General features: G+C 33.9%; 1 protein-coding gene across 1 annotated transcript; it reads left to right on the top strand.

Moving 5' to 3' along the window:
- The first annotated feature begins 3,299 nt into the window (after window positions 1–3,299).
- On the top strand, window positions 3,300–12,730 carry LOC100376504 (small ribosomal subunit protein mS27-like). The gene is made up of 10 exons (XM_002731684.4): window positions 3,300–3,409; window positions 4,253–4,336; window positions 4,926–5,008; window positions 5,548–5,606; window positions 6,367–6,481; window positions 7,416–7,494; window positions 8,616–8,737; window positions 9,338–9,517; window positions 10,093–10,206; window positions 12,277–12,730. The coding sequence occupies exons 1-10, from the start codon at window positions 3,334–3,336 to the stop codon at window positions 12,607–12,609; spliced, it is 1,245 nt and encodes a 414-aa protein (XP_002731730.2). The 5' UTR covers window positions 3,300–3,333; the 3' UTR covers window positions 12,610–12,730.
- Window positions 12,731–13,643: the final 913 nt, after the last annotated feature.

The following is a 13,643-nucleotide window of genomic DNA, read 5'->3' as shown; positions in this document are numbered from 1 at the left end:
TGGAAGCACTTAGATGCAATATTATTCCTCTATAAATAATTTAATGTTTCTGTTAGTGTAATGCTGCCCTCTATCAGTCATTGCTCTGTTGACTGCCCTCTCTAGGTGAGTATTTTGTTTATCTGAGTGTTTTTAGTGATGCCCTCTATGGGAGAATATTGTTTAGCTGACCATTTGTATACCGGTAATTCACTTGACGTTTGTTGTCATACTGCCCTTTGCTCTGTATTGTTTACTTTGCTTAATTCAGTCCTTTATGAATGCTGCTGTAATATCCTCCGAGTGGAAAGTACCTGACCTATTGGTATAATGCTGCCCTCTATCAACAAGTAAATACATAAAGCTGCCCTCTATAGCATTTACCAGTTAGTATAATGCTGCCACTATTGGGATTGTTTACCTGATTCACTGTGACCATGTTGCCTCTATCAAGAACTGTATAACCCATTGGTGTAATGCTGTCCTCTATCGACAAGTATTGACATAAAGCTGCTCTTTGTCGGCGAGGATCTCGTACCACCAATTTGCCCATCAGTGCATTGACACGTAGATCGCCGCAAACCTGAATAGCGCCACCTGTGTTGACACATTGCCATCAGTGTTAAAATCGTATGGTTGTTAGCCAATGGGCTGTTTTCGCTGCTTTTTATCTGAAATTTGATGTGTGATGGCGTACGTCGATCACATTTTTTGTGTTTTCGTTGACATCAGTTTTGTAAGAGTCTCAGCTGGCTAATGCGTTTTTTTTTTTTCTGGCCAGGGTTTCATTATATACTTGCAAATTAAAATAATGTTGATCTTTGTAACCCGTTTAACTGGACTTATGGACTACTTTCATAGAAGTCTAAGATACAGCATTTTGCATGCTTGTGCACACGATTACCAGAGATTTTGTACAACATGAAACTTGCACTAGTACCATTGCAGTTGTAAGATTCCGTTTTCCCCGAATGTCATCTGACTGACATGTTTTAATTGACGCCATTACATAGGCAGTCAGCTTGCTTGTACTCTAGTCTACTTCCCGGGAAAATGGTTTAATGCTGCACTCTTTCGGGTTTGAACAGAATTAAATGGCTATTATTACCTAACCTGGTCCTCCCTACTACTCGAATAAAGTATTAATCAAAAAGGCAAATATTTTGTGGGACTGAACCATGCAGGACATGGTATATATATCTATATCGTATATTTCATAGACAGGGGATTACAATTTGGTTGCTTAAACATCTTCATTCTGTAAATCGAATGATGGGATTGAATTGGATGATTATCGACTAACATCTTATTATCGTCTTATGTATACCGGCGACACTGTTATTATATCTGATAGTGTTTCGGGTTTACAGTTGTTACTTGCCAGATTCCAATTTTATTGTTATATGTGGAAAATGTTTGTAAACACCATTAAACTGAAATTATTATCTTCAATAGAGATATTGTTGACTGTGATGACGATAACTTGGATTTTAAATTATTTGGAAATCAAATTGATATTGTAAATTATACATATCTAGGTGTTGTCTTTGCCGAAAATGGTTCATTTAACTTGGCATGCGCAATTTTGGCCAGAAAAACTCCAAAGAAAGCGTACGTGGTCAGGAAAGAAATTGGTAACGAGATTTTTCCAAAATTAGCCGAAAATTAAACCAATTTTTAACTATGGAGCGCCAGTTATAGGAAATCGGTATTGTAAACCAGTTAAAGTGGTGTAAATATATATTAGGTGTGAAGCAAAATACAGCAATGCAGTTATGGGTGAACTCGGACGATACCCACTAACCTAGTATTGGCAGAAATATAATCCTTATTAAATTTTGGAAACGTATTCTGAAAATGTCATCTAATCGACTCGTTTACAAAGCCTATAGAGAGTCTGAAAAATTGGCACAGATAGGAAAGCCATCTTTTGCTTCAGCTATTAAGAAATTATTAATTAAACACAATATGCATACTATTTGGGAGAATAGGTTTATCTCCCAAATTACCGATGAAACAACGTTGTTAGTTGGAAAGAAAGAGAGAGATTGTTATTGCAAAAGTTGGAAAGATGCTTTATTTGACTATGTTCGTAGATCCCCAAACAGTAGAAATAAGTTACGAACGTTTCGTCAATTTAAAACAAATATTTTTTATGAGAATTATTTGGATATCGTTCGTGTTCCCCTGTACAGACAAGCTTTAACTAAACTCCGGTGCTCTAATCATAAGTTACACATTGAGACCGGTAGATATTATGGAACTCCAGTGGAAAATAGAACCTGCCAAATATGTATAGATGCTGTTGAAGATGAAACTCATTTTCTGGTAGTTTGTCCAGCATATAACCATATTCGGAAACCAATTTTTGATCGAATTAACTGCGTTGAACCACAATTTGAGCTCCTTTTGCCTATCGGTAAACTTATATCACAGTCCATCTACTCTATAGAGGGACTGTGCTTATTTATATTTTTTCTCGGGATAACCATGAAATCATCCAAAGTATTTTTTATTTTATTGAGGCGATTAACGTCACGCTTGTAACTTTCTTTTTATATGCATTGTAACCTGTTCCCCCAGGTTAGTGGGGTATATTTCTTTAGAGAAATGGAAATAAAATAATAATATATATCTATATCACTGGTAACAGTTTTGTAGTGGAGTCTTTATACCTAAATGTTAATAGTAAACTAAATTAGTCTGGAAATTATCTTTTTTTCGTGTTTTATTGATCTTTCCACGGCATCAGTTTGGAGGGATGGTCTGTTATATAAACTATTGAAACTAGGGTTATGTGGTAACTTCTTCAATACTGAATATAGTGTCAAATTTTAAAAGGGGTTTACTCCATTTTTTCACTTCTCACAGGCGTGTCAAACAGGGCTGTATTAAATTTTATATTTTCTTTCATGAATGGCGCTATGAATGTTCAGGGAAGACACAAATAAACAGGAGTCAATTTGACAGTACGACCATTTACATTTGCAGAGAAAATGCGTTTCAAAAACGATAATGAATCATAATATGTTTGTAAAAATATGAATCCATTCAGTTCATGTCTAGAATTGTTTACAAAGCAAAACGTTCCCGATTATGAACTACTAGTACATTCATAAGGAAAATTTCTAAACAAAGTAATTCATACTTTTTGACTGTGGTGGCGCAACAGTTGATCAATCTTTCACCGACGTTCTTGACGAATTTTGTGTGTCCACTGCGTCTTCTTTAAAAAACGAAACATTGCATTAGGTTTAAAATTTAAACTAAATACGTTTTTAGTAAAATTATATTTTATAATTTGCTACTTCATATTACGAACTCTGGTATGATAAGGTCAAGAATTATTTCAAAATGGCCGCGCACGTAATTTGTAGTCGGGCGGCATGGTTCACAAGGAAAATACCGATTTCCGCCTCGGTCTTCAAAGGTTTGTAATCACAATTTTTCTCGGTACATATAGGGAAAGGTGCAAAATACCAACAAGAAGCAATGTAACCAGTAACACTGTCAGAAATGCTCTTTGTATAGCCCCGAATACGTCTGGTGTAGTTGCCACCATCCCGACATATCCCAAGTTAATACTGGTAATGAATACACCTCTAGATAGATCCCAAAATAGATAATTTCATGGGAGGGGCAGGGTTAGACTTAGCCCTGAGTACAGTCCTGTAGGTTGGCCTCCTAACGCTGATCATTTGGCCCCCACGGTCGTGAGAAGTCGTATAGAACAGGAAATTTGTATGTGTTTGTATGATGGCCAAAAAGATGTACATCGTATTTTGATGAAGGCCAGATACTAACAAATTGCTTCAGGGGGGGGGGGGCTGAATTTCAAGTTTAATTAGCTTTTTTGGTGACATTCCATTGAATACGAGTTGGGGAGGTCGTTTTTAAACAAGTACGAACATTTCTTATCTTTGTAAACACAGAAATGAAAGATGTATGTATTCAACATGAGAATTATTTTCACCTTTAATTTGTTATTCAGTCTCGGATATGTATGATTTTTCTATTAGAGCAATTATCACTATCACTTTTATTTTGTTTTTTACTCTGTTCCAACAACACCACAATCATCCAATATGCTGCCTGGGTGGTTATAAATTAAGTAATTTCTTACATTATTTCGAGTCAAATAAAATATTCTATTCTATGTATATACCGGTAAGTGCTAATACTGTGTTGTGATCAAATTCACACATAATGTGAAATGTATCAGCTATTAATGTTGAATTCTAATGTTTTTACTGATTTGAATTTACCTTTCCAGTTCAGAATATCCGCACTCTACTGTCTGATGCCTACTACTGCAATGAAACCTGGCAATACAGAAATGTGCTTCCCTGCTCTATAGGTGAGTGTTGGGCAAATCCTTCCTTACTTACTAAGATTTGTAAGTATTGTGATTTAAAGTTTGAATGCAGCTCTAGTGCCATATCTTTGTCATGCTTTGACTGATTATGTTTAAATTTTATTCATTATAACATGTATTCAAAATGGCTGATTTTGTTTTAATTAATGATGTTCCAGAGCAATATCTCTCAATACTCGTTTGACGATCAGACACAAATGTCAATCATTTTAATGTTAAACAATCATCATAATCATATTCCTGACATGTTTATGTTCCAGCTATATTACTATAAACAAAACCATATATCTTAAATTCGATAACTAACGGGGACTGTGCCATGCGTAGCTTGTTTTCCTCACATGTATACTTGAAATATGGTATTTCAAAAAATTACAAATCTCACCATTGCAATATTATTTAAATGCTTAATATTATGTATATTTAGTGTATAATGTGGCATTTAATGTGACAACCTATGCAAATAATACCCATCAAGTGACCAAACAAGTCTGATGTGGTATGGTTTTAGCACAGGTATGATTTCTCCATTGTAATCGTCACTGGGCTGATGTAATGTTTTTCTTTTCAGGTGAGCTGACCCAAAAAATTGAAGGAAAATTCACATCCAAAGAAGCACACAAACATCCAGTAGCATCAGTGGATATTGACACTGTAAGTTTCCTTAATTTATGTAAAATAAATCATAATCATACTGTTGATAACTTTTGGTAATTCATAAGTGATAATGCAGCACTATTTCGTGTGCATAACAAGTGTCCTCACAGACAGCGTGTACAAGGAACTGTAGCACTATTCTGTCCTTGGTTGTCCTTGATACTGTTCTCGGGGCTGACATCTGTGATAGTTGTTGAGACTCCCTTGAACAGTGAAACAAACTACCCCAAAATATGCAACATATATAAACTTTGGTTTCTCAGGATTACTTCCAAGTTGAGTTTGTGCTGTTTAATTGATTTTAGCTGTTTTCACTGGCTCTTTGACCAGTGTTAGTGGTCAATCAGATGGCTGTAAATATAATTTAACTGTTTTTGTACGGAGTTTATTTTCATTGAATTTTGATGACTTGAATGTGAAATATCGGGAAAAAGGGTATATTTGATGGATTTTATCCTCACTTGAATCATCCCTTCAGTTAAAATAATTTCAAAGCGAAAATAAAATATTTTATATTAAATCATTTGTATTTACAGTATATTAATCACATTGAAAACATCGATCAGTTGAATCAAGCCAAAGATTTTTTATACAAGTAAGTTACCATGGTGACATAACACTGTGTGATGGTATTAAAACAATATCACATTGTTGCATATCAAGTGTGTGAAATATTATATATGGGTTCGGGATATTGCTATGCAAAAGCACGAGGTAAGGCAGGGGAGGATGTGTGTGTAAAAGTTTGCTAAAGATTGATATTTTGTGTGTTATTAGTACCGGTATATATATGTGCATGTGGTATTTAATTGGTTCCTGTTCGTTCGTGGGTCATGGGTAATCTCTTAGTTTAAAGGGCAGGGAGCCATAGGTGATTGAAATTAAAGTTTTTAATATTTCTTTTTTTTTTCACACTTGCAAACTTTCTTTGGGCCGGGGTTGGAATGTTGTGTCTGTGTTTGAGGAGTATTACATATACCGGTACAGATTTTATTTGTCATGCAAAAAAGAGTGGAATAATTACATTAGAGTATTGCATATTACTGTAAAATGACTAATTTTCACTAGGTGTAAATTTCGCTGATTTACTATTTCAGGCATATTCATTGGGTTTTAAATTCACGGTTTTATGATTTAGATAATGTGTTCTATGCTAAATTTTACATATTCATTGGGTTTTAATTTAGTGCATTTTCAAGTCAGCAAAATAAGCAAAATTAAAACCCATTAAATAATTAACCCCTTCACAGTATGTCGTGAGCCTGTTCATAATACTTCAATCATGGCAACTAAATCTGGTCGCTTTGAACAACAGACACTTTTTTGCCGATTAATGTTTTTTTGCTTGGTTTCAGGTATAGACGTTCTCCAGTAGCATTTTATTTCAAATCATACACAGCCAATACGTGGGTTAGAGCATGTTTACAGTTAGATGCACTGGATGAAGCCATTACTACAGTACAGGATAAGGTAATGTATATTTTGAGTTGAATGCGTTATATGATTGTGTAAGATGAAGTTAGAATTTGCAATACATTTTTCTGTGATGTTAAGTGGTGAAAGTTGCGCCATTCACAGCCTCCATATGGTTTGTAGTTAATCGTGATTATGGCTTACCCTAGAACACACACATGTACGTGAAATCTGATGACTGGATCTGGTATATGCTAATTTATATAAATTAGATAAATAGTATGCATGGTTTTTAACACTGAACCAAGTTATCCAGAACAAGTTTATTTCCGGCTCTATTCTTCATAAGTGGTGTTGGCTAATTTATACAAATCAGATATTAATTGTTATCTTCGAATTACAATTTTAAATTAATTTTTTTTGTGGCTAACCCCAGAGCAACTATGTACCAAGTTTCATTGAAATCTGAGGAGAAGTACAACTCAAAAATGGCAAACACACAAACAGATAGCAAAAAATAAATTTTAACACAAATTTATACATTTATACAAGATGGTTGCCATTTTACTCCCACAATGCAACATTTCCTGAAATTTGTGACATCTGTTCTACTTAATTTTGATGTAACAAATGGTGGGGCGGAAGGGAGGCGAAAGCTTGCTTCTTACTGGATGATGGGCCTCAATAAAAAAATAAATAAATAAATAAGGTTTTACAAGTGATATACCGTCAATTTTCACTGCTAGAAATGTTTGCAATTTTAAAATTTTATAGAATTCGTGAAGACTAAATTTCGTAAAAGTCCTTGACACCAGAGAAATTTTCACTGCTACAAAATTTCCTGATTATCACCGACTCATGAAATTTGCAGTAATTTTTCTCTTGCCAGATTAAAGCGCTATAGATTGTGAAGTGGATGTTAGATTAGTATGAAATAAAATACTTCCAATTTGAAGCACGGATTGTAATAATGAATATTTTTATTTTTTAGGTTCATTACGGTTTATTTCCTGATAACTACACATTTAATTTACTTCTCGACTCCTATCTTAGAAATGAAGATTATCAAAGTAAGTTTGTGTATGAAAGTTTGAAATGGTGCGACATAATTAATATTCATATACCGGTAGCAGTAGCAGCAGTATTTTTTGTCAAAATATGTCTATATTGAAAGTGACAATAGCTCTGATTTTAAACATCTTTGTTTTGTATGAATATACCCACATAAAGACGATCTCACTGAAATATCGTTTTAGACACAATTGCATGGCCATTGCTTAGGGTACCCAAGGCTAATTTTTATATGAAATGCGATGTGCAAAATAAGGGTTGAGTAGTAGTTTTTTGCTAAAATCAGTCACACGAGGGGAACCATAGAAAATTGTGATGTATGACACACATTTTTATGGGAAATAACACATAAAATCTTGTGAGCGGCCATTAGAGGGAGAGCTTTCAAGATGGCAACATACTTGGCATTTTGCCCAGGATTCCAATAAAGATGTTCTATTTTATTATAATCCTTGAGGATTTCAATAGATGGCGCCTTCTTGAGATCTGAACGCAACCCGTTTCCTACTTACAAGTTATTATTTAATGTACAACATCGATATATAGCGTATATGTTATGTTTTCAGTGTCCACATTGGACGTTACAAATTGACACTAATGGAAAAGGAATGTTAACATTTATCCTTTTAGTATTGACTTACCGTACATGTCTGAAAGTCGTATAACATGGTATCATATTTCATGTACAATGCATTTCCTACACACATATACACATTGCAATGACTGTTGATTTATCCTAGTCCTGAAAAATTATTGCATTTCCTCTGTTAGTAACACATGCATTCACGTAAACGACAGGAATGTCTGTGATCAAAAAGAAGTCAGATTTTAATGATCAGTAAAGTGCAATTTTTGTTGTATGTGTGTATTCCAGATGTAATTCTAATAGAGTAAGATGGTGCATGTATATAAATGATTCCGTCCGGTGGCCAAACAAGTAATCGTTGAATCTTGAACAAATTTGGTACATTGTATGTATACCTGAACTAGTGTTAATGGCATTACTTGATAGGAGTCACTTGATTTTTGTGTGACATATTGCAAATGTAATGATACCAACAGTAAAGATAATGTAGTAGTCGTGATGTAAGACAGTTAATAAAGTATATTAATATTTCAGATGCTGCCAAAGTTGCCATGGAAATGATGACACAGGAAGTTTTATCGCCAACACAGAGACTGTCACAACTATTAGCGCTGTATGCTTGTCATCAGTATATGAAATCTCATGCAACAATGGAGGTAGTAGTCACAACAAGGCTTTCCAATAAATGTTAAACTTTTCAAAATTTAATTTGCGATGACTCATTTTTATGTGATAAAGAATGACAGCAACCTGTTTATAATATACAGGGAAATGAAAGTACTGTAATTACAATCATTTTCACTGGTTTTTAATTTCACTGTTTTGATATTTTTAGCATATTCTTTTGGTTTTCATAGATTTTCTAGTAAAATAATTATTTTTATTGTTATTTTACATGTTTTACATGTACACGTTCATTTATCAGTGAAAATAGCAAAATTTAAGTGAATAATTAGTAAATAAGTTTACAGTACCTACTTCAGTAATCTCAGCATATTTTTGACTAAATAAAAATAAAAGAAGATGAGGTGGTAAGATTTTTTAGATGCCCATAATCATATTTATTTTCATTTTTTTGTTATCTATTTCTTATGTTTGTATCAATGCAAATAAACAATTTAAACTGAAATTTCTATTTTGTTGCAATCTGTTACCATAGTAACAAGTCATTGAATGTGCCTTCATTGAACAATATCAACATTTAATAGCATCAAGAATGAAAAATAAAGAAAAATAATTATTTTTTTATTTTCTAGGATGACATAAACAAACAGCTTGGAATGACTCTAATTGACTGTACCCTGGGTCAGGACAGCACAATAGCTCGGACCGTTTGTCTCATTGGCCATACTATGGTAGGGGATATAGACAAGACTTGTAAAATTATCAAGACCTTTTTAAGTATGAATTCAACATCATGTGTTTTGACTGAAGCAGTAAGTGTTTGTCTTTGTTATCATTCAACCATCGGGGGGGGGGGGGGGGGGGCATTAACCCTATACCAACATAGGGTCATTTTACCATTTTACGTGTTGCTGTTACGTAATAATGACTGACCTGAGATTATACACATGCAACTTTTACTTTGGCTAGTATTTCACAAAAAACTTGACTTGGTATAAAAATAATCATTTTGGCAACTAGTAATTGCCAGGATATGTACAAATGTAGTTGTAAATCGCGGAAAAAAGATCGTGTTTCAACCTTGCTTGTCAGAGATATTGACAGTACACTGATTAGTTATGCTGTGATCACTTTTGTTCAGACTCCTGTAGTCAGTATAGGTGTTTAAATTATACCATCCAAGTTTAATTATGGTTGATTGGTATTTTATCAATCCCTTTTCATTAAAGACATGATGTATTTTGTATTGTCAACACTGATGTGTCAATCCAGGAAGGTTGAAAGTTGCGTGATCGATGTTGAATCAAGTGTTTAATCTACGTATTCTGTAACTCAATACTTGGTACATATAATATAGGGTTGATTTCTTTGATGTAATTGTTGACAGATTGACAGAGTTACAGAAACATTTCTAAAACAACAACAACAAAATGAAAGTGAAGAGGACTCTGTAATAATATATGATGTGGAAGGAGAGATTAAAACAAGAGATTCTTTGCGAGTAAGTCTGTTAGGATTCGCTTAACCATCTCAATTGGACATGAATTATATTGTTGAATGTACCGCTAACATATCTTGGGTGTTGGACATGAACTTGCAACGACACACCAGGCACCATACTTCTCAAGGTGGCAATGATAACTTTCCTGCCACATGGTGTCTATTTTCACAATAGTTTTCTGTTCAAGGCTGGACAAATATCAAGAATTGGTGAACTATAATTTGGCAATCCACACGGTACAAAGTAAAACTAATTGCATTAATTTGAGTCTTGCTCTCCAATCAATCATTCATGGTCAGATTTTACAGTCACCACAGTATTTTGACCATTTTCTCAGTACCTAATTTCACATTAGATAACCGAATTACAAAATGTTCAGCCTAAGATATTCTCAAACAAGGTACAACACAAAACATATCACTCAAATTTGGGGACAGCAGACAGTTTGTATGCTACCCCAGATGACTCGGAGCTTTGACCTCAAAGTATACCCTGAATTTCCAAACTGTAACCTTTCATCTATTCCAATATATCATGCCCACATCATTATGCAATTTTCTACTTTAATCTTTCTCCAAACTTCATTCCTATCACAATTTTAAGTCTTCACTTGATCAGAAAAAAATATTTGTCTTGCATTCATGTTTACAAATTTAGAGCTGCGATATCAAGGTTATGTTGTTCTTCTCATTGAAAAGGGCAGACTGTGACGTTTTTTGGGAGTACTTTATTGTATGCGTCAGAATACATACTTTTGTAATGGTGTTATATGTCACCTGATCACCCAAGTGTATTGATGAGTAAAAAGTAGTGCGGTTGGAGTAACTGAAAAATGGCGGAATAAACAAGAAGTTAAGGTAGAGATGCAGTTTACCTGAAAGGTATTTTAATTAGTTAATTAGGAAACCAAGATGACCTCCCTTGTCCACAAAACTATATATTTTCGGAAAGCTTATTGTATGAATTTTAAAATTTTGTTAGTATTTTTTTGTTATGGACACTGTAGTTTGAAATATGCACAAAAATGTGCTTTTTTGGTCAAAAGTGATATGAAAAAAAAATAGCTTCTAAACCATGCTTCTGTTTCCTGTCAAAATTGGATAACGGGTACATCTGTTTACTATGAAGAAAGTGCCGTCTTGAAAACTGTCTACCAGTTGTAAAAAGAAGCTGAGATAAATGCTAATTTGCATAACAATTCACTCAGTAAAAAGTTTGCTAATGCTCATAATTAAAATGGCTGTAACAGTTCCAAATTTAAATGTATTATCATTTTGTAAAAAGTTAAATATAGTGCATAATATGGAGATCCCGTCATTTCTTTTTTTTACCATGTTTCTTTTTTATTATTTATGTACAGCCTTGCTAAATCTTGCTAAGCATTCAAAAGAGAGAATGTTTGCACCTGTTATCTATATTTTAAAATCGTTTTTTGAGTATGTTCCACTATTCACAATTCTACAAAATTTTAACAGTCTATAGCCTAGACTGTTTAGATAATAAAAAGCAAAAAAAAAAAATGTCACTCCCAAGTGCCCACGAACCTGCATCTCTACCTTAAGTTTGAAAGCTCTCTGGTTTCTTTGATGTTTTGTGTGTTCCTGAGTCAACACATCACACAGACATTAATAATGTTCCCCGGATTACAGATTTTGTGAATACTGTGTTGAACGCAATCTATTTTATAATGAGAACAAATATGATTGTGTTGCTATTTTCCCTTGCTATCACTGTATTAGAACAGAATTTCTGCCTGTGTGGTTTTGCACCAACCCCACTTACAACAAATTTATCTCGCTTATGAGTTCAACAAATGACAACAAATTAAACCAGTAAACTTCTGCTTTTTGTAATAGTAAACAAACAAACAAACAAATATTAGCCATTCCACTAACAGGCACATTGTAGCTACTACACTTACAATAAATGTTTAATCTACGACACTGATTGTCATTCATTCATTCTTCATACTAGTACAAAACAAACAAGTTAACAAATTCACATCCTGCTGGATGCATACTGCCGGTATAAGTCTATTTAATATATTTCTCATGTCAATTTATTTAACAGGAGCTTGTCAGAAAACTATCAGAATTCAGTACTTCAGATGAGAAACTGAATGACATCATAGAACCATATATAACAAGTCAATTAAGTGAGCTTGAGCAAACAGATATTGATTCCTATCCTCAGTTATTGGAAGAATATTACCAAGATGCGAAAAATAGTGTGGAACGACTGAAAAATGCGAGAGAAACAAGGCTAGCCGAGATGAGAGCTAAGGAGAGAAAAATTTGGGAACTGATGATCGGCACACCAGGAAGACCATTAAGACCACCGGTAATGACCGAGAGGGACAAACAGATTATTACTAAACAAGAAAAATATATTTATGTAGATTGAGACACAGTTATTTAAATGTTGTACACTTCATCAAGTTCTCACAAAATTCATTCTACTGCAGAAAAAAGGAGCACTGCAACATGTGCCATTTCTTATTTCAATATTAAAACCATGAAATGCACTACTGGTATTATGCAATTTAAGTTCTATTCTTTTCTCTGCTAAAGCAGTTTCTTCTACATTCATAGACCATCTTGAGTTCAAATTATGTCCAATAAGAACTACAGGTAATATAAAACTGTTGTACAATGAATAATCTGTCATTTTCGAATGTTACCTTTCACTGTGTCAACTTGTCCACCAAATTCAGCAATAATATCTTTGAGTGGATCGTTTGATGCATCAACTTCCTCCAGTATGTCCTACAAATACAAAATGTATGCTTTATTTAGCAGCGAAAAATCCATAGTATTTATACCACCTAGCAATGAATTGCTGATTCTGCTAACCTCGATTAAAGTGAGAAACAAAAGTGTCTATTGATTGGATGCTTGTCAACATGATACTGTGACCCCAGTATAGGTCACATGACTAGGGATAACTTGTATTACCATTCAACTCTGTAAAAAGCAAATTCCCACCAATTTTTAGCTCCGCTGTCGACTTTGTCGAGCGGAGCTTATCATATGAGTGATTGTCCGTCGTCCGTCATCGTCCGTGTCAATGTTTTACTTTTTCGACTTCTTCTTGAAAACTACAAGCCTGAATGCTTTGATACTTGGTGTATATGTACATTGGGTAGACCTCTCTCAGATTTGTTCATTTCATGATGATATCTTCAATTCTCTAATTTGGGTGAATATTTTTGTCATTTTTGGTAAAAAGTGATATTTTCGACTTCTTGTTAAAAACCGCAAGTCCAATTGCTTTGATATTACATATATAGGTACTATATGTGGACTTCTCTCAGATTTGTTCATTTTGTAATGATATCTTCAATTCTCTAATTTTGGTAAATATCTTTGTCATTTTTGGTAAAAAGTGATATTTTCGACTTATTTTTAAAAACCACAATCATTTATAGTGAAAAATGG

This window comes from Saccoglossus kowalevskii, chromosome 13 (assembly GCF_978046115.1).
Source record: "Saccoglossus kowalevskii chromosome 13, keSacKowa6.1, whole genome shotgun sequence".
NCBI classification, from domain to species: Eukaryota; Metazoa; Hemichordata; class Enteropneusta; family Harrimaniidae; genus Saccoglossus; species Saccoglossus kowalevskii.
The sequence above is the reverse complement of the archived record's forward strand: the minus strand, read 5'-3'. Positions and strand labels throughout refer to the sequence as shown.

What these genes read in the sequence shown, in the direction of transcription:
- LOC100376504 (XM_002731684.4), top strand. Translation starts at nt 3,334, where the DNA reads ATGGCCGCGCACGTAATTTGTAGTCGGGCGGCATGGTTCACAAGGAAA. An exon ending in TTCCGCCTCGGTCTTCAAAG is followed by an intron (nt 3,410 to 4,252) that starts GTTTGTAATCAC and finishes TTACCTTTCCAG; the next exon opens with TTCAGAATATCCGCACTCTA. An exon ending in AATCTCATGCAACAATGGAG is followed by an intron (nt 8,738 to 9,337) that starts GTAGTAGTCACA and finishes TTTATTTTCTAG; the next exon opens with GATGACATAAACAAACAGCT.